This window comes from Mirounga angustirostris, unplaced genomic scaffold (assembly GCF_029215605.1).
Source record: "Mirounga angustirostris isolate CCGP_5_RB_7025 unplaced genomic scaffold, mMirAng1.0.hap1 SCAF_15, whole genome shotgun sequence".
Taxonomy (NCBI): Eukaryota; Metazoa; Chordata; class Mammalia; order Carnivora; family Phocidae; genus Mirounga; species Mirounga angustirostris.
In genome coordinates, this window is record NW_026991723.1 from 34,110,020 (window position 1) to 34,130,531 (window position 20,512).

The 20,512-nt window shown below is 38.4% G+C and overlaps 1 protein-coding gene across 2 annotated transcripts in view; it reads right to left on the reverse strand.

The window, feature by feature from the left end:
• The window catches only part of PTPRD (protein tyrosine phosphatase receptor type D), a 2,419,801-nt gene that overhangs the window by 10,503 nt on the left and 2,388,786 nt on the right, over positions 1–20,512 (reverse strand). For both annotated transcript variants that reach the window (XM_064580091.1, XM_064580092.1), the window contains 4 exons: positions 4,305–4,590; positions 3,702–3,880; positions 2,987–3,113; positions 1,664–1,789 (listed from right to left, as the gene is read on the reverse strand). In XM_064580091.1, coding sequence (XP_064436161.1) covers positions 1,664–1,789; positions 2,987–3,113; positions 3,702–3,880; positions 4,305–4,590 — 718 coding nt within the window. The remainder of the gene's footprint in view (positions 1–1,663; positions 1,790–2,986; positions 3,114–3,701; positions 3,881–4,304; positions 4,591–20,512) is intronic.

A 20,512-nucleotide genomic window follows, 5' to 3' on the forward strand; every position in this document is an offset into this window, starting at 1 on the left:
AACTGCTTGACCCCATTACTAACTTATGGATGGTTACCACGGAAGCATGATTTACTTCCCTCTGCTTCTGGAAAAGACTTGGAAAGCACAGGAAGGATGCCAAAGGCTAGGTAATGCAGATTTGTCCTCCTCTAAATATCCCAAGGATTTCACTTCTGACCACAGTTGCTTTTAGCAGCAAGAAGAGGTCATGTGCACAAACCCTCACTATTTGGAGGAGAGACCAGCTGACTCCATTTAAAGGTTACCTGTTTAACAAAACTGCATTCCAAGTGCCAACTTGCTTTCTAAACTGGAAAGTTAAGATTAGAAACACACTAGGAACACAAAGAGCAAATGCTATGGCAGCTAAGAAAATTCTAAAATCACAGGAAGCCTTTTTTAATAAAAAGAATGTGAACAAGTTCTTCAATATTTCTTTTGCTTTTTGCGATCAGATTTAATTTGGGCAAGCAAGGAGTAGTAAAGAAGGTGTCTCTGCTATTTGCAGAGACTGGCCCCGAGTCTTTATCATCAGAAATCGTTGGTGAGTTTGCTTGGAATGTACTTAAGATTTTTCACTCACATATCTATCTTCAAATTCTGAAAGGGCACTTTTTTTTTTTTTTAAACAATGGGATGTTCACCAAGGCATGCTTACTTGGGCAACTCAAAAATGAGCCCGATAGACTTAACTGCTACTTTGAGTACGGTCACCTTCAGAGTAGTTAAGATTTCAGACTTTCTGGGATTAACAGGTCCGTCACCTGGGCCAACCAGCCTGCTAACCAATTTCTCCTTCATTTTAGGTCAACAGCCAGGGCACAGCTTGGGGGATTAGTGGACAATCTCTAAACATGAGTATTGGTTGGAAAAGCTCTTTTCCAGAAAAAACAATGGATCAAGTAAATAGCTCTGTCCTGGAGTTTTATTCAACCCACCTACTGTGACAGTTCCAAAAACAAAGCAGGGCTTTGGACTGACCCCACTCTCTCCTAAGATGTGTTTGTAATCATGGTTTGAAAGTGGCCAAAGGCAAGGATATTAAAGTTTATGCATAGAACATCTTACATCAGGGCTGAACCTTGGACTCAGCAATCTAGATAAGAAATGCGGAATGAAAATTAGCCAACAAGGGTCATGGGTGCACAGCTCTCATGGACAGACACATTAGCACACCGAGGAATAAACCATGCCAGGAATCAAATTAGAATGTGCAAAGCTTGTCAGAGTCTTCTAAAGAATGCCATTTGCTCTGCAGTTTTAAAATCATACCAAATTAACCTCCAAGCCCACATGACCTAAAGGGCTTTGCAAAACAACAACATATTTACAGCCTCAAGTAATGAAGAAGTCAAAAAGCTCCAAAGAGAATGAGCTAAGAAAGTGAATGTAAGCACAGCCAACCAATCAGTAAATGCTTCCCAGGACACACACTTACCAAGTATATCCCCAAAGTTGGGCTGCCAGGTGTTATGTTTGAATGGAAGCCAACCCTGGGTTTGTGAGAACACTTGCCAGACAGAGGAAAAGTTACTCTTATTTTAAAAAACAAAACAGTCCTCCAAGATCAGTTATTTCTTTTCACTTTGGGAATATGGTCACTTGGCAAATGTTTCTCCCAGAGATGCATTTTAGACTGCTTTTCAGCTAATGTTTAAGAACATAAGATTGGTCATCTTACCCTAGCATCTGTGACCTTGAATTCTCTTAGGATATATTGTGGCATGTTGTACTCAGCCATGGGATCTACAACAAAGTACTGATATCTTGCAGATCGTTCTGCTGGCCAGTATTGGTGACATTTCTCCTAAAAGGAGAGAAGATTAATGGCAAACTATACAATGTACAAATTAAATTTTGTCTATCATCTATCAATCTATATATTTAATTTCTTTCTCTCATTAATAGAAGTTCAAAATTCAAGGCCATTCCAATTGTATGTGACCCATTTTCTTTTTGAAACCATAAGTTCCTTGAGAATAGGAAAATCAAATGGTTTAATATTTGCTCATGATATCAAACACACTACTGGCATACAGTAGCTTATCAATACACATCAATTGAATTGAATATTTTGAAAGCGTAAGTGTCTTCATACTACAAGTTCTCCAAATAATAACATCAGTCCTTAGATGTAATGCTGGCCCTGTCAATCATGCATTGCACCACCAGAATAGACTTGCATCACTGTGTTATGGAATGAATAGAGCCATCAAGTGTGAATGCAGAAAGAAAATTCTATATTGATCTGGTCCAGTCTCCCTTGTTAGCTGAGGAAACTGGAGCCCAAGCAGTTTTAATGATTTGGCTAAATCTTGCAGAGATTCAACTATGAATAGTCAGAATAGTCAAGTCACTTTCCTAGTTTGGCATTTTTTGCTCTCCATCTCTACATTTATACAAGGAAGAGAGAAAGAAAATATCTTAAGCAAACATAGCAAAATGCTTACATCTATCGAATCTAAGTGGTAGGTTCTTAAGTATCTCTAATACTATTTTATGTATTTTTCAGAATAATCATTTTCAAAAAGTAGATCTAAGATGACCAGATTATATATATCCTTGGAAAAACTGTAACTTTCTAACACCCTATTTAATATGGGGTGGAGGGTGGGCAGGTAAGAATTTGCCTCACAGATAAAAGAAAGTCAAGTTTCTTCACACAGAGAAATGATGGCACATTTGCTCATGAAACTCCAGCTTGTCCAGCATGAAAGGAAAAAAGACTATGCTGAGAGCCGGGACCTAAGTCAAACAGGAACATCTACTTCTTTGCTCCTATGATCATGCTGCAATGGAAACAAAATACTAGATCTTTCTTCAAAGCACACAAATTAAAGAACTTGATGTGGCTTTGCAAGCTAAAAACCAACACAAGAGTAATGAATGGCCCAGAATGTGTCTGGAGAACTCCACATCTCCAAGAAATGATGCTGGCCCTTGGGTTATTAAAATGAAATCGTCATTTCTTCATGGAGTGAATATCTTATGAAAAGACACTCACTCTGCCCATCTCACGCAGCTTGGTGAGCATCACGACAATGGTGGAATTGTGTTCCCAGAGCATTCGCCAGAAGTCTTCAGTGGTCTCTGCCAAGGGCCCCTGGGTAGCGATGTAGGCTTTCTGTTGTCTGAATTACAGAGAATAAAAGTAGCATGTTAAAGTTCACATTTGATATGTAAACATCAAACCCACTAATGAAAACTGAAAACATATCATCAGGGCAATTGCAGTAAGTGTCCATTAAGACTGTGTAATCAAATGAGAATATTTAATACATTTGGGGGCTTTGCAAAAGAAATTGTTTTGTTAATATTATGATGTATGTCTTTATCATTATTTAAATTTTAGTGCAACACCAATAACTCAGTTTCATGTATCATACAGATCACTTAAACAGTGGTGTCTCTTCATTTTGTAGATAGGATTCTTACACAATCTATTAAATTTATGAAATATGGTGTAAAACAGCTTCTTAATTAACTCCTTCCACAACCAAATTGCTTCTGAGGAAGAGTGCAGAAGGGCAGATTAAAGATTCCGTGACTGCTTCTTCTTACTCCTACCAAAAATAATAAAAAACAAATACCAAGGGACTGAATGCTGACCTATGCAGAAAGAAGATGCTTTGAATTGAGATGAAATTCATTCTGGCTGTGAAACTAGGGCACATGTAAATATCAAGGCTTTGGACTGTCAGGGGAGCAAGAGTATATACCTGTATCCATCAATAAAACTAGCATTGATGTAATCAGATCCTTCTACTCCTCGGATAGGCTGCAGGCAGACCCTTGTGGATTCATATGGCATAATATTAACAAGGCGATTTTTGAATTTATTACATGGAAGATTGGCACTGATGAATCTTGAGGTGTGAGCTTTAGAGCTGGCTAGACGCTGTTAAATAGAAGAAAAGAAAAAAAATCTGACAAAGATAATTTTAGCCTACAGTTAGATGCAATGTACTCAAGATTTCCTCTTTAGATATAAAGCTTGTGTTTACTTTAAAGCAAAGGACTCTTCAAACTGCACTGCTTTTCACTTCTACCTAATGATTCCATATAGCGTACTGCATTTTTAAATATGTTTTGAGAGTATGATCTCTCAATTTAAATTAGGGTACAAAAGAGCTTGACGTATTGTTAGGAAGCAAAGAACAGAAAGGGAAAGAGGAGGAAAGTGTTTTATAGTTAGACACCTGAGAAGGTCAAGTGAATCTTGTAACTTCAGAATTTGAAAGGTTAAGAAAGTGAAGCCGCTACTCAAAGACAATCCCAGAATGACTTGCTCCTGAATTACCACATCACATCCCATATCGTACCTTAAATTCGAGCTCCATTCCTGTGACATTCTCTCCTGTTTCTATTTGTGTCAGCTTCTGAATATAGGCATACAAGTTTCTAGCTGGCACTTCGGTATTTCCACAAGTCACTGCTTCTAACAGTGCATCATGGATAAAGATGTATTGGTCTTCTGTTTGAACCATGTAATTCCTCTGGGCTCTCATTAAAGTTACATGGCCATAAATATCTACAGTTTTTTCATGCTTTATTCTTTCTAACATGGCATCTATTACGATGAAACAACCAGTCCGGCCAACTCCCGCACTATAAGAAAAACAGAGAAAAGAAAAGTCCAAATAAATCTATCAGGAAACAAAAACATAAAAATTTATTTTAATTCTTACTAAGTAGGTTTTAAACCCATTAATTCTTTTCAACTAGCTATTGGGATTATTTCGGAGCACTCTAAAATAAAAAAGTATTATCAAGTCACTACAACCAGAGGATAAGGAATCAAATACCAAGTAAAATTAATTTGGTTTCAAAATGTAAAAACATTAAATCCATAATTACTGTGGTCATTGATCATGTAACAGAAAGTAGACATTATTTTGAAACTGTTATAAAAAAACACAAACATTTAGGTTGTTTATATTAGAAGATATTTTAAAAAATTGTTTAAGATCTAATTAGGCTATATCTTTTTGTAAAACTTCTCCATCTATTTCAGTTCAATTTGTGAAATAAAAATGAGAAAATCACTTAGTCTGGAACATTTCATATTCTAAAACCCAGCAAGGAAGTTTTAATTTCAACTTAGTGAGAAATAGATAATTAAAATATTAAAATGTTTCACACTAAAAAAGGTACAGGACATGTTCAATGAAAATAATTTCCTACTAAAAAAATAATCACTAGAGAGTAGGTGGGTTTTTTGTTTTTACTCCCTTCTCCTCCAAAGTTGAATATATTTTGAAATTCTAGGTGAAATTCCAGTATTCTGTGTGGAAAAATAAAAGCCTTAATCTTTGTTATTGAAGAAGCTCTGAGCTTTTTTTTTAAGCTCCATTACTTTGGGACTTACGGGTCATTTTCCAGTTGGTGGAAACTGATTCAAACAAGAGAAGGTGAGAGAGTGAGCAAAACCCAAAGACAAGATCCGCTGTTCCAAGGAGACAATCTAATTTACTGAACTGGATTACAGTCACATGGTTGAAACATTGGAATTTCCTCAAGTGTAGAAAAGAATACTAACAAAATAACACATCTGTGCTCTTAAATCTCTAGGTAAGCCTTGTTTGTCTCTTATCAAACTCTTAAGAGTGAGTCTGTTTATGTGTCAAATATGGTTGAATCCAAAATATTTTTCTCCTCCTGATTATCGATATTTACCTGGCTGGGAAACATGTGATCAATAGGAATAGGTATCCATCACCACCACAGAAGCTAAGCAACAGACAGTCTCCTTCATTAGCTACATGCCACTGTTTCCTGTCATTTGTGTATCTATGTGTTCATTTATTTATCCATCTGTCCATTGACATATCCTTCTCTTCATTCAATGAACAGCACTTTGTTAAGTAATATAGGGGGTACAACATTAAAGATGACTTACATCATACCTTTAAAGAGCTCAGCATCTATCAATGAGGTAAAAGTTTACTTAACTATTTATACTAAAAGACAAGGAAAGAAGAAGAAGAAGAAAAAGAAAAAGAAGAAAAAGAAGAAGAAGAAGAAAAAGAAGGAGGAGGCAGAGGAGGAGGAACAGGAGTGGGAGTGGGAGGAGGGGGAAGGAAGAGGAGGAGGATGTGTTAGTTTTGTGGATGATGTGGTATTTGAACTAGGACTTGAAGGACAGGAAGGATGGGGGAATTGTGGAGGCTAGAATAGCAAAACAGAAACAATGACTTTTGTAGTCATACTGTTGGCTCTGGGAGTTACATGTGAAACTTTTCATTGACCTAGTGAGGCACTTGTACAAGGAATGTACAAGAACTCCAAATGGATGAGTTTAGTGAGCACTAGGGTGTCTGACAACTGAATGGCATTTCTCTCTAGTGCCAAGTGGCCACAAGGTGTTAAGTAAGCATTTTGTAACAAATAATACATTCATTTAACTACTGAGCAGTGCAGATCAAATCTAGCTTCCACGAAGTGACATGACATTGAGATGTAAGGCAAAAATCCATTGAGACAAAGAGTCTTTGAAGTGACAACTTTTTTTAGTACACAGTTAGAAACCTGATGCACCAAGGTCCACATCTAGTTTGTTCTACTAGTAAACCTGTGAGATGGGGAGTTTTCCATGACATTCCCATCCCCCCACTCTCTCACCCACCAGGCAGGATTAATCATCCTCTGTTCGAGATCACTTAAGTCGAGTGTCAAATACCACCCCAGTACAGTCTCAGTTACATTGCATTATTAATTAGCCTAGTGGGTCTGTCATCCACAAATCATGGCGCATAACCTGAAAGCAGGAACTATATTTTCTATTATCTTTGTGTGTCCTGCACCAACCATGCAATCAGTGTTCAATAATGTTTGTGAAATAAGAAAATAAATCAGTGATTGGCATCAGAGGCCTTATGTAATGAGCAGCCCATCCATGTTCAGTAAGCCTACTGAGGAAGCAGGACTCTTCAGTTAATGAAACAGGACTGAGGAAGCAGGAATCTTCAGTTAATGAAAGAAATCCCACATTTGACAAAGGCTCAGAATTGTGCAGAGAATGCCCAAAGACTACTCCACAGTGGTGGGTAGGGACTTGAAAATGCTTTGCGTGGCCTCTGTGTCTTGGTCTTCTGATCTGGGAAGTAGCCCCCCACATTGGGGAGGTTCTAAGACTATGAGTAATACTTTTTCTCTTTTTCTGTGTTGTTTTTCTTAATTGTCTTCATCCCAATTTTGCATTGTTTTTAATTGGATACAACTTCATGCAGTTCTTTATAGTGGAAACCATGCCATAAGCCTCATAACTGAGTCCTAAATATCAAGTCAATTCTAGATAATGGCAGGGATATTTCCCCAAAATATGCATCAGGGACCATTCTCAAATGTCTGGATGATGCATAGATCTATATTCAGACAGAAAGATATCACAAAATCTTGGAAAATTGGTAGGAATGACTTTAGTTTCAAACAGTAGCAACCTCTTCAAGGTGGTAATGAAAGAAAAAATATGTGCCTGAGTCTAAATTACAAGCTGGGGAAGAAAAGAGGAGAGTCTATGACTTGTGCCAAACCCATTTTTTTCTCCCCCAAATTCAAAATACTGTTAACTGCCCAAACTTGTGTATTCATATGTAGGATAGGGAAGGAGCTGACCCTTTTAACTTACATGTTATCTCTTCTTTAGGAGGAAGAGTTCTTGGGGGTTTTAAATGTTAGAAAGTGTCTCTTAGCTTGAAGTAAGATCATGAAGTTCAAGATACTTTTTTCAGATACCAATGGCTGGGTGTCCTTGAGAAAGTCACTTAACCTCTTCCTTGCTTTCTCATTTTTCTTAAATCGCGATAATGGTAATTAACTCTAGTTAATTACCTAGTAAGTCTTAAGGCTGAATTAAACATACCGAGTGTTTTGCAAACATAAAGGAAGAGACAGTTACTTTGTAGGTACAAACTGCATTTTAAAATTCTACCTCTGAAGCTGACAAAAGGAATAGGTAATGTTAATGCTGAGAAAATTATGATAGAATCACTGCAGGATCATTTAAGATTAGGCTTTCAAAAATCTTGCTTTAATCTACCCCCTCAAGCCGTTCTCCCCTTTCTCCTCATATTTCCAATAAATAATACCTTACATTGGAAGAACTTTCTGCTTTCACATATATTGTCATGGTAAATGAGATGGCAATAAAGCGCCTTCCCACCATAGTGCCTGGCTCCTGGAAGGTATTCAGCAAAGGTCTGTCAGTTCTCTTTTCCCTTCTATGATTTATGACATTTGGAAGCTGCCCTGAAGTCCTCCAGCTCACGGTAAATGGCCAAAAAGGGACTCAAATGGAGGGTGCATGGTGCTAAACTTTAGCACCACATTCCATGGCACTATCTTTGCTTCATACTGCTTTCTGCCAGTTGGGTCAGTGAAAAAGAAAAAGGCACCTTTCTTGTAGCCCAGCCCTCTAGAACACTCCTTTAGCAGTGTTCATCAATCCTGAATGCAAGTTCCTTGAAAAGTATTTCCTCCTGTGCCACTGAGTATGGGAAACAACAGATACTCCCCTTGCGGTTGAAGGTAGGAAGGGAAGTGATTAAATAATGATCTCCAATACAAAATCACCTTAAACATGCAGCACATGGAATGAGCCAAGAGGAACTGTGACTCACATGTAGTGGTTCCATCGAGTCCATGACAGGGTAGAATTTCTAGCAAGTTGGAAACCAAGACAAAATTCTAAATGCCATCTTCAGAAATCTACCAGCATCCCTTTAGACTGTGCCTCAGTAAGTGATATTTTTTCTGCTTAATGCTTTTATTGATTATCCTCATGCTTCTCTGGATTTTTTCCATTTGTATCTCTTTCTCTAATTCACACACCTCAGCCAGCTGTCAAAATGTAGATAATGTCCCCAAAGTTCTGTCCTCCTTTCTCTCATTCCCCTTCATGATTCAGCAATAATCTTCAAAAAAATGATTTCTAAAGCGATAGCCCTTTCTCTGAGCATAAGTGGAGACTTATATTTCAAGTTGCCCTCAAGTTTCTCTAGAAATAAATACATCCCAAGATTAATCAGCATCTTCTCTGCTCAAACCTGCTCTTTCCTCTCTCTCATTCCTTACTATTCAGTTCTAAAATATAAGAATCAGTTTGGATTGTTTTTCCCTCCTTCCCCACACAATAATAAAATATAAATTCTTGTGCTTTTGACCTCTACAAATTTTATTCAACTATCTATCAATGGTGTGCTGGAGCTGGCAAAAGCCAATTGTTAAATTCTCAGAAATTTTGCTCATATAAACATATTAAAAATAAAGGCTATGCTCGGGGCAGAGCAAGATGGCGGAGGAGTAGGAGACCTGGATTTTGTCTCCTCTCAGGAATTCAGCTGGATAGGGATCAAACCATTCTGAACACCTACAAACTCAACAGGAGATCGAAGAAAAGAATAGCAACAATTCTCTGAGCAGAGAGGGACCACTTTCTGGAAGGTAGGATGTGCAGAGAAGTGAATCCCAGGTGATATTCGGGAGGATAGACGGCGGGGGAGGGGCCTCCATCAGCCCCTTCTGACAAGTGATAGAGCCGCGGAGCACAAAATCGGAACTTTTAAAAGTCTGCTCTGCTGAGGGATGTCACTCTGGTGGCTAAGTGGGGGGTGGAACCCTCTGGGACAGTGTGGTCTCAGGACCTTCGGGGTCACAGAAAGACCGGGGGTGCCTGACTGTGGCAGAGCTCCCAGGCAACAGAGCAGGGAAGCCGACTGCAGAGACAGAGCCGAGGCGCAGGCTCTCAGCTCGGGGTTGCCATAAACCGTGATCCACGGCACAGTCGGGCCACTGCTCCTCCAGCAGGGACCCAACAAGCGGCAGATCCGGGGAGACTCACCTTCCCCCCAGGGAGGAGCTGTGCGGGAGTGCACCACAGGGATCTGCTAGGTTTGGAGACTCCACCCGGGGTCGGGTGCCAGAGATAGAAACGCGTGGGAGTGACTGATGGCTTTTCTCTGGGGGCTCACTGAGGAGCGGGGCCCGAGTTCTCGGCTCCTCCGGGGCAGAGATTGGGAGGCCACCATTTTCACTCTCCGCCTCCAAAGCTGTACGGAAAGCTCGCAGGGAACAAAAGACCCAGAGAGCAAACCCGAGAAGATTACTTAGCCAGGAGGGGGCAAGGGCGGGGCAATTCCACCTTTGGCAGAGACATTTGGAAACCACGGCAACAGGCCCCTCCCCCAGACGATCAGCGAGAACAGCCAGCCAAGACCAAGTTTACTGATCAATGAGAACGGCAGAACTCCAGCACTAGGGGAATACTGCACATAGAATTCATGGCTTTTTTACCATGATTCTTTAGTCTTTCAAAGTTAATTTTTTTTAACTGTCTTTTCTTTTTTTTTTTTTTTTGAATTTTTCTTTTTCCCTTTTTCAACCAACATCTTATCAATCCCTTTTTTTTAAAAAACATTTTTATTTTTCATTGTTAAAGTCATATCCTATTCCTTCATAGTAGTTACCCGTATTTTTGGCATATATATATATAAGTTCTTCTCTCTTTAAATTTTTGAGATAGTTTCTTCTAACAGATTAAAATATACCCTAAATCTCTAGTATATGTTTTTTTTTACTCCCCTGCCTGATCACATTCTCTCCCTTTTTTTTCTTTTTTCGTTTTTTAAATCCTCTTCTTTCTTTTTTCAATTATCAATTCCTTTTATAAAATTTTTTATAATTTCCATCTTTACAGTCATATACCATCCCTTCATCATATCAACCCTTATTTTTGTACGTATATAAGTTTTTCTTTCTTTAAAATTTTGGGAGGCACTTTCTTCTAAAAGACCAAAATACACCCCAAATCTAGTGTGTGGCACTGATCTATATACCAGCCTGATCATATCTGATCACATTCTGGGGTTGTTTTGTTGTTATTTTGTTTTGTTTGTTTTTGTTTGTTTTTATCTTTATCTTTTACTTTTTTCTCTCTTTCCCTTTCTTTTTCCACTGCTTCAGGTCTTTTCTGATTTGTTTAGAGTATATTTTCTGGGGATGTTGTTACTCTGCTAGCATTTTGTTCTCTCATTAATCTATTCTCCTCTGCACAAAATGACAAGACGGATAAAATCACCTCAACAAAAAAAACAAAAGGTAGTACCGACTGCCAGGGACCTACTCAATACGGACATTAGTACGATGTCAGATCTAGAGTTCAGAATCATCACTTTAAAGATACTAGCTGGGCTTGAAAAAAATATGGAAGTTATTAGAGAAACCCTTTCTGGAGAAGTAAAGAACTAAAATCCAACCAAGTAGAAATCAAAAAGGCTATTAATGAGGTGCAATCAAAAATGGGGGCACTAACTGCTAGGATAAATGAGGCAGAAGAGAGAATCAGTAATATAGAAGACCAAATGATGGAGAATAAAGAAGCAGAGAAAAAAAGAGATAAACAACTGCTGGATCACGAGGGCAGAATTCGAGAGATAAGCGATACCATAAGATGAAACAACATTAGAATAATTGGGATCCCAGAAGAAGAAGAAAGAGAGAGAGGGCAGAAGGTATAATGGAGCAAATTATAGCAGAGAACTTCCCGAATGTGGGGAAGGAAACAGGCATGAAAATCCAGGAAGCACAGAGAACCCCTCTCAAAATCAATAAAAATAGGTCAACACCCCGACATCTAATAGTAAAACTTACGAGTCTCATAGACAAAGAGAAAATCCTAAAGCAGCTCGGGAGAAGAGATATGTAACTTACAATGGTAGAAACATTAGATTGGCAACAGACCTATCCACAGAGACCTGGCAGGCCAGAAAGGACTGGCAGGATATATTCAGAGCACTAAATGAGAAAAATATGCAGCCAAGAATACTATATCCAGCTAGGCTGTCATTGAAAATTGAAGGAGAGATAAAAAGCTTCCAGGACAAACTAAAACTAAAGGAATTTGCAAACACAAAACCAGCCCTACTAGAAATCTTGAAAGGGGTCCTCTAAGCAAAGAGAAACCCTAAAAGCAACATAAACCAGAAAGGAACACAGACAATATACAGTAACAGTCACCTTACAGGCAATACAATGGCACTAAATTCCTATCTTTCAATAGTTACCCTGAATGTAAATGGGCTCAATGCCCCAATGAAAAGACACAGGCTATCAGACTGGATTAAAAAACAAGACCCATTGATATGCTGTCTGCAAGAGACTCATTTTAGACCCAAAGACACCCCCAGATTGAAAGTGAGGGGGTGGAAAACCATTTACCATGCTAATGGACACCAAAAGAAAGCTGGGGTGGCAATCCTTATATCACACACAAATTAGATTTTAAACCAAAGACTGTAATAAGAGATGAGGAAGGACATTATATCCTACTTAAAGGATCTATCCAATAAGCAGATCTAAAAATTGTAAATATCTATGCCCCTAACATGGGAGCAGCCAATTATATAAGGAAATTAATAACAAAAGCAAAGAAACAGATTGACAACAATACAATAATAGTGGGGGACTTTAACACCCCCCTCACTGAAATGGACAGATCATCTAAGCAAAAGATCAACAAGGAAATAAAGACTTTAAATGACACAATGGACCAAATGGACTTCACAGACCTATTCAGAACATTCCACCCCAAAGCAACGGAATACACATTCTTCTCTAGTGCCCATGGAACATTCTCCAGATAGATCACATCCTAGGTCATAAATCAGGTCTCAACCGGTACCAAAAGATTGGGATCATTCCCTGCCTATTTTCAGACCACAGTGCTTTGAAACTAGAACTCAATCACAAGAAGAAAGTCGGAAAGAACTCAAATACATGGAGGCTAAAGAGCATCCTACTGAAGAATGAATGGGTCAACCAGGAAATTAAAGAAGAATTTAAAAAATACATGGAAACCAATGAAAATGAAAACACAACTGTTCAAAATCTTTGGGATGCAGCAAAGGCAGTCCTAAGAGGAAAGTATATAGCAATACAAGCCTTTCTCAAGAAACAAGAAAAGTCTCAAGTACAGAACCTAACCATACACCTAAAGGAGCTGGAGAAAGAACAGCAAATAAAGCCTAGACCCAGCAGGAGAAGAGATATAATAAAGATCAGAGCAGAAATCAATGAAATAGAAACTAAAAGAACAGTAGAACAGATCAATGAAACTAGGAGCTGGTTCTTTGAAAGAATTAACAAGATTGATAAACCCCTGGCCAGACTTACAAAAAGAAAAGAGAAATGACCCAAATCAACAAAATCATGAATGAAAGAGGAGAGATCACAACCCACACCAAAGAAATACAAACAATTATAAGAACATATTATGAGCAACTCTATGCCAGCAAATTCGATAACCTGGAAGAAATGGATGCATTCCTAGAGATGTATCAACTACCAAAACTGAACCAGGAAGAAATAGAAAAAAAAACAGACCTATAACCACTAAGGAAATTGAAGCAGTAATCAAAAATCTCCCAAAAAACAAAAGCCCAGGGCCAGATGGCTTCCCAGGGGAATTCTACCAAACATTTCAAGAAGAATTAATACCTATTCTTCTGAAAATGTTCCAAAAAATAGAAATGGAAGGAAACTTCCAAATCATTTAATGAGGCCAGCATTACCTTGATCCCAAAACCAGACAAAGACCCCATCAAAAAGGAGAATTACAGACCAATATCCCTGATGAACATGGATGCAAAAATTCTCACCAAAATACTAGCCAGTAGGGTCCAACATTACATTAAAAGGATTATTCACCACGACCAAGTGGGATCTATCCCTGGGCTGCAAGGTTGGTTCAACATCCGCAAATGAATCAATGTGATACAATACATTAACAAAAGAAGGAACAAAAATCATATGATCCTCTCAATAGATGCAGAAAAAGCTTTTGACAAAGTACAGCATCCTTTCTGGATCAAAACTCTTCAGAGTATAGGCATAGAGGGTACATACCTCAATATCATAAAAGCCATCTATGAAAAACCTACAGCGAATATCATTCTCAATGGGGAAAAACTGAGAGCTTTCCTCCTAAGGTCAGGAACGGGGCAGGGATGTCCACTATCACCACTGCTATTCAACATAGTATTGGAAGTCCTAGCCACAGCAATCAGACAGCAAAATAAATCAAAGGCATCCAAATTGGCAAAGAAGAAGTCAAACTCTCACTCTTTGCAGATGATATGATACTTTATGTGTAAAACCCAAAAGACTCCACCCCAAAACTGTTAGAACTCATACAGGAATTCAGTCAAGTGGCAGGATATAAAATCAATGCACAGAAGTCAGTGGCATTCCTATACACCAACAACAAGACAGAAGAAAGGGAAATTAAGGAGTCGATCCCGTTTACAATTGCACCCCAAACCATAAGATACCTAGGAATAAATGTAACCAAAGAGACAAAGGATCTGTACTCAGAAAACTATAAAATACTCATGAAAGAAATTGAGGAAGACACAAAGAAATGGAAAAACGTTCCATGCTCATGGATTGGAAGAACAAATATTGTGAAGATGTCAATGCTACCTAGAGCAATCTACACATTCAATGCAATCCCCATCAAAACACCATCCACTTTTTTCAAAGAAATGGAACAAATAATCCTAAAATTTGTATGGAACCAGAAAAGAGCCCGCATAGCAAGAGGAATGTTAAAAAAGAAAAGCAAAGCCGGCGGCATCACAATTCCGGAGTTCCAGCTCTATTACAAAGCTGTCATCATCAAGACAGCATGGTACTGGCACAAAAACAGACACATAGATCAATGGAACAGAATAGAGAGCCCAGAAATGGACCCTCAACTCTATGGTCAACTCATCTTTGACAAAGCAGGAAAGAATGTCCAATGGAAAAAAGACAGTCTCTTCAACAAATGGTGTTGGGAAAATTGGATAGCCACATGCAGAAGAATGAAACTGGACCATTTCCTTACACCACACACAAAAATAGACTACAAATGGTTGTAAGACCTCAATGTGAGACAGGAGTCCATCAACATCCTAAAGGAGAACACAGGCAGCAACCTCTTCGACCTCAGCTGCAGCAACTTCTTCCTAGAAACATCGCCAAAGGCAAGGGAAGCAACAGCAAAAATGAACTATTGGGACTTCATCAAGATAAAAAGCTTTTGCAAAGCAAAGGAAACAGTCAACAAAACCAAAAGACAACTGACAGAATGGGAGAAGATATTTGCAAATGACATATCAGTTAAACAGCTAGTATCCAAAATCTATAAAGAACTCATCAAACTCAACACCCAAAGAACAAAGAATCCAATCAAAAAATGGGCAGAAGACATGAACAGACATTTTTCCAAAGAAGACATCCAAATGGCCAACAAACACATCAAAAAGTGCTCAATATCGCTCGGCATCAGGGAAATCCAAATCCAAACCTCAATGAGATACCACCTCACACCAGTCAGAATGGCTAAAATTAACAAGTCAGGAAACGACAGATGTTGGCGGGGATGCGGAGAAAGGGGAACCCTCCTATACTGTTGGTGGGAATGCAAGCTGGTGCAGCCACTCTGCAAAACAGTATGGAGGTTCCTCAAAAAGTTGAAAATAGAGCTACCCTATGATCCAGCAATTGCACTACTGGGTATTTACCCCAAAGATACAAAAGTAGGGATCTGAAAGGGTACGTGCACCCCAATGTTTATAGCAGCAATGTCCACAATAGCCAAACTGTGGAAAGAGCCAAGATGTCCATCGACAGATGAATGGATAAAGAAGAAGTGGTATATATATACAATGGAATATTATGCAGCCATCAAAAGGAATGAGATCTTGCCATTTGCAACGACGTGGATGGAACTGGAGGGTATAATGTTGAGCGAAATAAGTCAAACAGAGAAAGACATGTATCATATGATCTCACTGATATGAGGAATTCTTAATTGCAGGAAACAAACTGAGTGTTGTTGGAGTGGGGGGTGGGTTGGGAGGGATGGGGTGACTGGGTGATAGACACTGGGGAGGGTATGTGCTCTGGTAAGCGCTGTGAATTGTGCAAGACTGTTGAATCTCAGATCTGTACCTCTGAAACAAATAATGCAATATATGATAAGAAAAAAAGAAGAAGAAGAAGAAGAGTAAGATAGCAGGAGGGGAAGAATGAAGCGGGGGAAATTGGAGGGGGAGACGAACCATGAGAGACGATGGACTCTGAAAAACAAACTGAGGGTTCTAGAGGGGAGGGGGATGGCAGAATGGGTTAGCCTGGTGGTGGGTATTGAGGAGGGCACATTCTGCATGGAGCACTGGGTGTTATGCACAAACAATGAATCATGGAACACTACATCTAAAACTAATGATGTAATGTATGGGGATTAACATAAGAATAAAAAAAAATAAAGGCTATGCTCAAAACACAGTGCTCTTAATTATTTTACATTTATACTCTTGAGCTGAAACTATTATATAATGGTTTGCTACTGAGCATCTCTCCCGAGCTTTGCCTTCAGTGATGTCACATTTCTACCTTGAAATCAGATATGGTGGAAGGACTTACACCAAGGAAACTGGCAAATACTTGTATTTCCCCTACAGAGCTGGTTGTTACACATTACCAGCACACATTGACTGTCCTAATTCATCCATGCCCACCAGCCAGGGACAGACAGGAAAGTGCTCATTACTTTGTTTTTCCAACTACATACTCTCGTAAGACTCTGCAGGCTATTATCCCACAAATATTTACTGAGTGCCTACCATGTGCTAAGACATCGGTGAAGTGGTGAGCAAAACCAACAGAATCCTTTCCTCGTGGAGAATGCAGTTTAGCAGGAGAATTGGATAGTAAGTAATCATATGAATAAGTAGATAATTTTCAATCTCCAACCACTGCTATGAAGTAAATGTACAACGTGCTGGCTGAGCACTTTTGAGGAAAGGTCATTTAAACTGATACCTGTTATGGACTGAATTGTGTCCTCTCAAAATCCATATGTTAAAGCCTTAACCCCCAACTCGACCGTATTTGGTGAGAGGGTCTTCAGGGAGGTAATTGTTAAATAAGGTCATAATGGTGAGGCCCTTACCCAGTCAGACTGGTATCTTTATAAGAATAAGAAGAGACACAAGAGAACTATACACAGGTAAAACAGTTATTTTAAAGAATTGCTGTTGACACAGTTATACATTTAATAAAAATATTATAAACAACCCTTAAAAAGGAAAATAAATATGTGGAATCTGCCCTTTTTCCCACACTGCCTTCCAGCCACACTGGCTTTCATTTAATTACTCAAAGAGGCTAGGGCCTTTTCTTGAGATATTCTCTCCTAGAAAGCTTTTCCTTCTTCACTCAGCAAACCATTCCTTGTCCTTTAGATATTGTGTGCATCTGCTAGGGCTGGGTGCCATAAAAAAACAGAAAGTTATTTTCTGTAAGTTTAGGAGGCCAGAAGTCCAAGATTAAGGTGCCATCAGGGTTGGTTTCTGGTGAGACCTCTTTTCTTGGCTTAAGATAGCAGCCTTTTAGTTGTGTCTTCATGTGGTGTTCCCCTTGTGCATTTGCAGAGAGAGAGACCTCTGTCTCCAAAAACAGTTACATTGGGGGAGGGTGAAGCCTTCAATATACAAATTTTGAGGGGACACAATTCAGTCCATAACAGTTATCAACAGTTATCAATTTAAATCAATTGAAATTCTAGGGAAGTGCTTTGCCTGCATGCTAGACATGTACCTCACAGCAGTTGTTGAAATTTATAATTATATACTTACTCATAGGATTATTTGGTACCTAATTAAACTGTAATCTCCATGATGATGGACTCTCCTGTTGGTTTCATTCACCATTTCGCTGATGTCTTAGCACATGGTAGGCACTCAGTAAATATTTGTGGGATAATAGTCTCACCAACTCTTCAGTTTTTATTCGGATACATCTATTGGTTTGCTGGAATATGTCTTTGAATAATGTTTTATGTAAAATATGCATGGATAGTACTATTCCGATGCCTTGTATATCTGAGAATGTTTATTTGCCTTTACCTAGTTAAAACTGCGTGGTTCTCGGGCGATAATTTCTATTATAAGAGTCATAGCTTTCGCCAACTCTAGTCAAATTACACATATTTAAAGCTTTCCTAGCTCTGGGCCTTTGCTTAGGCAGGCCCTCCCTCCTTCTTATCAGGTCTACGTGTTGATACTACCTTCCTTCAAGACACCTCTCACATGCTGTATCCTCGGCCAAGACTCTCCCCCTGGTTTACTCCTCCTTGGATTCCTATGGAAATGTGTACTTCTCTTTCAGCAACTGCCTTACCTTGTATTTGTTTTCTGGTTATTATCTTTATGCCAGTTGACAATCTCCTTGAGGGGAAGAACAACAGCTTCCTTGTCTCTACTGTGTTTGACAATTTCTCATGGCAATTTCCATGCCAGGGAAATAGGAGGTCTTCAACTTGAGTTGCAAAATTTTAAAAATATAAGTTTAAAAATATGGAGCCATTTCTTTTGGATCAATGAAATATACAGGAACATTCTTCAAAGTCCTCTGGCATGGGAATATTACTTTGATACATGTTTACAGAGATAAAGGGAGTTCTTAAAATTTGATGAGATGGAAGCAACCTGTGTTTATGCTCTACTCCAGTTGCTCAGAAATAAAAAACCTCAGGCACCACTTTTTTCTTAAGAAACTGAATGTTGAAAATTCAGAGCTTTTAGAAGTACACCAGCCTACTTTTGTTTGAATTTCCAAGTTCCCACAACAGCACATATTTTACTTCCTTCTCCAATTTGCTCTATTTTTCACCCATCAGTATCTGAGTGCAGTGCACCTCTCAAAATGAAGGATTGTAGTTCTAAAAGCAAATGCATTTTTCTTTGATCCTGAAAAACTCAGCTCTCCATAGCAGCAATAATGATGGAACCCTATTTAGTGCTGTTTGTTTTCATCATTTCAACAGCCTTCAACCTGAAACATGGTAAGAACAGCAAAACTGATAAACCACCCCTATTTTTATCTGTTTTCTGTCGGAGTAGTTGCCAAGCATAGAGACAAATTTTTCTAAATATCTTTAAAAAAAAAGTGCATAACCTCATGCTTCAGGCTGAGGCCAGCACAATTCAGTACATTTATTATGTTACAGAACATTCCAGCAAAAATGGAAGAGGGCAGAACTGTTAAATCAAGTCTAGCATTAGGTTGGTCCCTGTTTCCCCTGAAGTAAATCCAACTTTCTAAGCTACCTTCCGCTGAGAACAATGATGCCACCAAAGCAAAGCAAATTATTGACACGATTTTGCCTTAAAAACAACAACAGCAAAAACAACAACAACAAGAAGAAACGGTTTCAGTCAGTGATAGACATTTCAGTGTTCATAAGCTGAAAGACCATGCAACCCACTGAGCAAGTACGCCTACTAGGAAATTGTTATTACTTCAATATTATTGTTCATCCAGTTACAACATTTGTTTTCAATTTCTAAAAACATGATTGAGTTAGTCCCACGAGTTGAAATATGCTTAATGTCCCGTGATGTGATACAGTAGTAATGTGCAAAAGGAAAACATTAAGAGGCATAAGGGGGCTGTTTTGTAGTAAAATCATTCTGGGGATGTGCTTAAAAGTTGGCTTTTCTAATTAATCTGGTGGAATGTTAATGCTGACCCTTTACTGATACTTCAATGATCTGGCAAAAAAAAAAGACAATAGAATTAGGAGATTTTACAGATCATTTAGTTGGATGCAAAGTCAGTAAAATATGAACCAAAAATCTTGGTGAGCATTTTGTACATATATCAGCTCATAATTAGATTGGATATTACAGTTCGGCTACAACAAAAATGGCACTTACAAACTGCAAAAACAGAAAAAAGAACACCTATGAGAATGGATTGAATTTTATGATTAAGGTTTGCAAGATTAGTCAGATGACTGTCCTGATAAAACTGTGATGTGATCATGATATGGCTGTCATTGTAAAACTCTTCTTTCATTTTTTGTTAAAAATTAACTTTTAACTTAACATTTAACTATACTGGGCACCTCTAGTGTATTTAGCACTCTCTACAGAAAACTGGCCCAGAAGTATTTTAGTATCACATCCTCTGGCATCTCTTTTACCTAGAATGACCAGAGAAATTATGCAAATTTCTTTGACATAAATATTCATCTGCTTGATCTACTTTTATATATTATAAAATAAAAATTAAATATTTTGAACAAATTGTCAATTAAATTTTTCCATGCTATTAAACACAGACTAAAAGCCTAGGTATTATAGCTGTTTGGGGGGACAATTTTGTAGTGTTCATTAAAATTTCAAGTGCACATATTCTTTGACACAGCACCTCTTGTTCTAGAACTCTGTCACTGAGGCATATGTACACATATGCACAGAGAGTCTTAGAGAAGCAGCAGCATTATTTGGAATAAGAAGTTAATTAGGTAAAACAATTACTATGACTAAGGAAATCATTAAATAAACTATAATATATACATTCCAGGAATACCAGTTAAAAGAATGAGATAAATCCACATATTGGCAAAAAAAAAAGTCTAAAACACTGTTGAACCCACCTATGTTGCAGACCACAGATACATCATGATGACACTTACATTTAA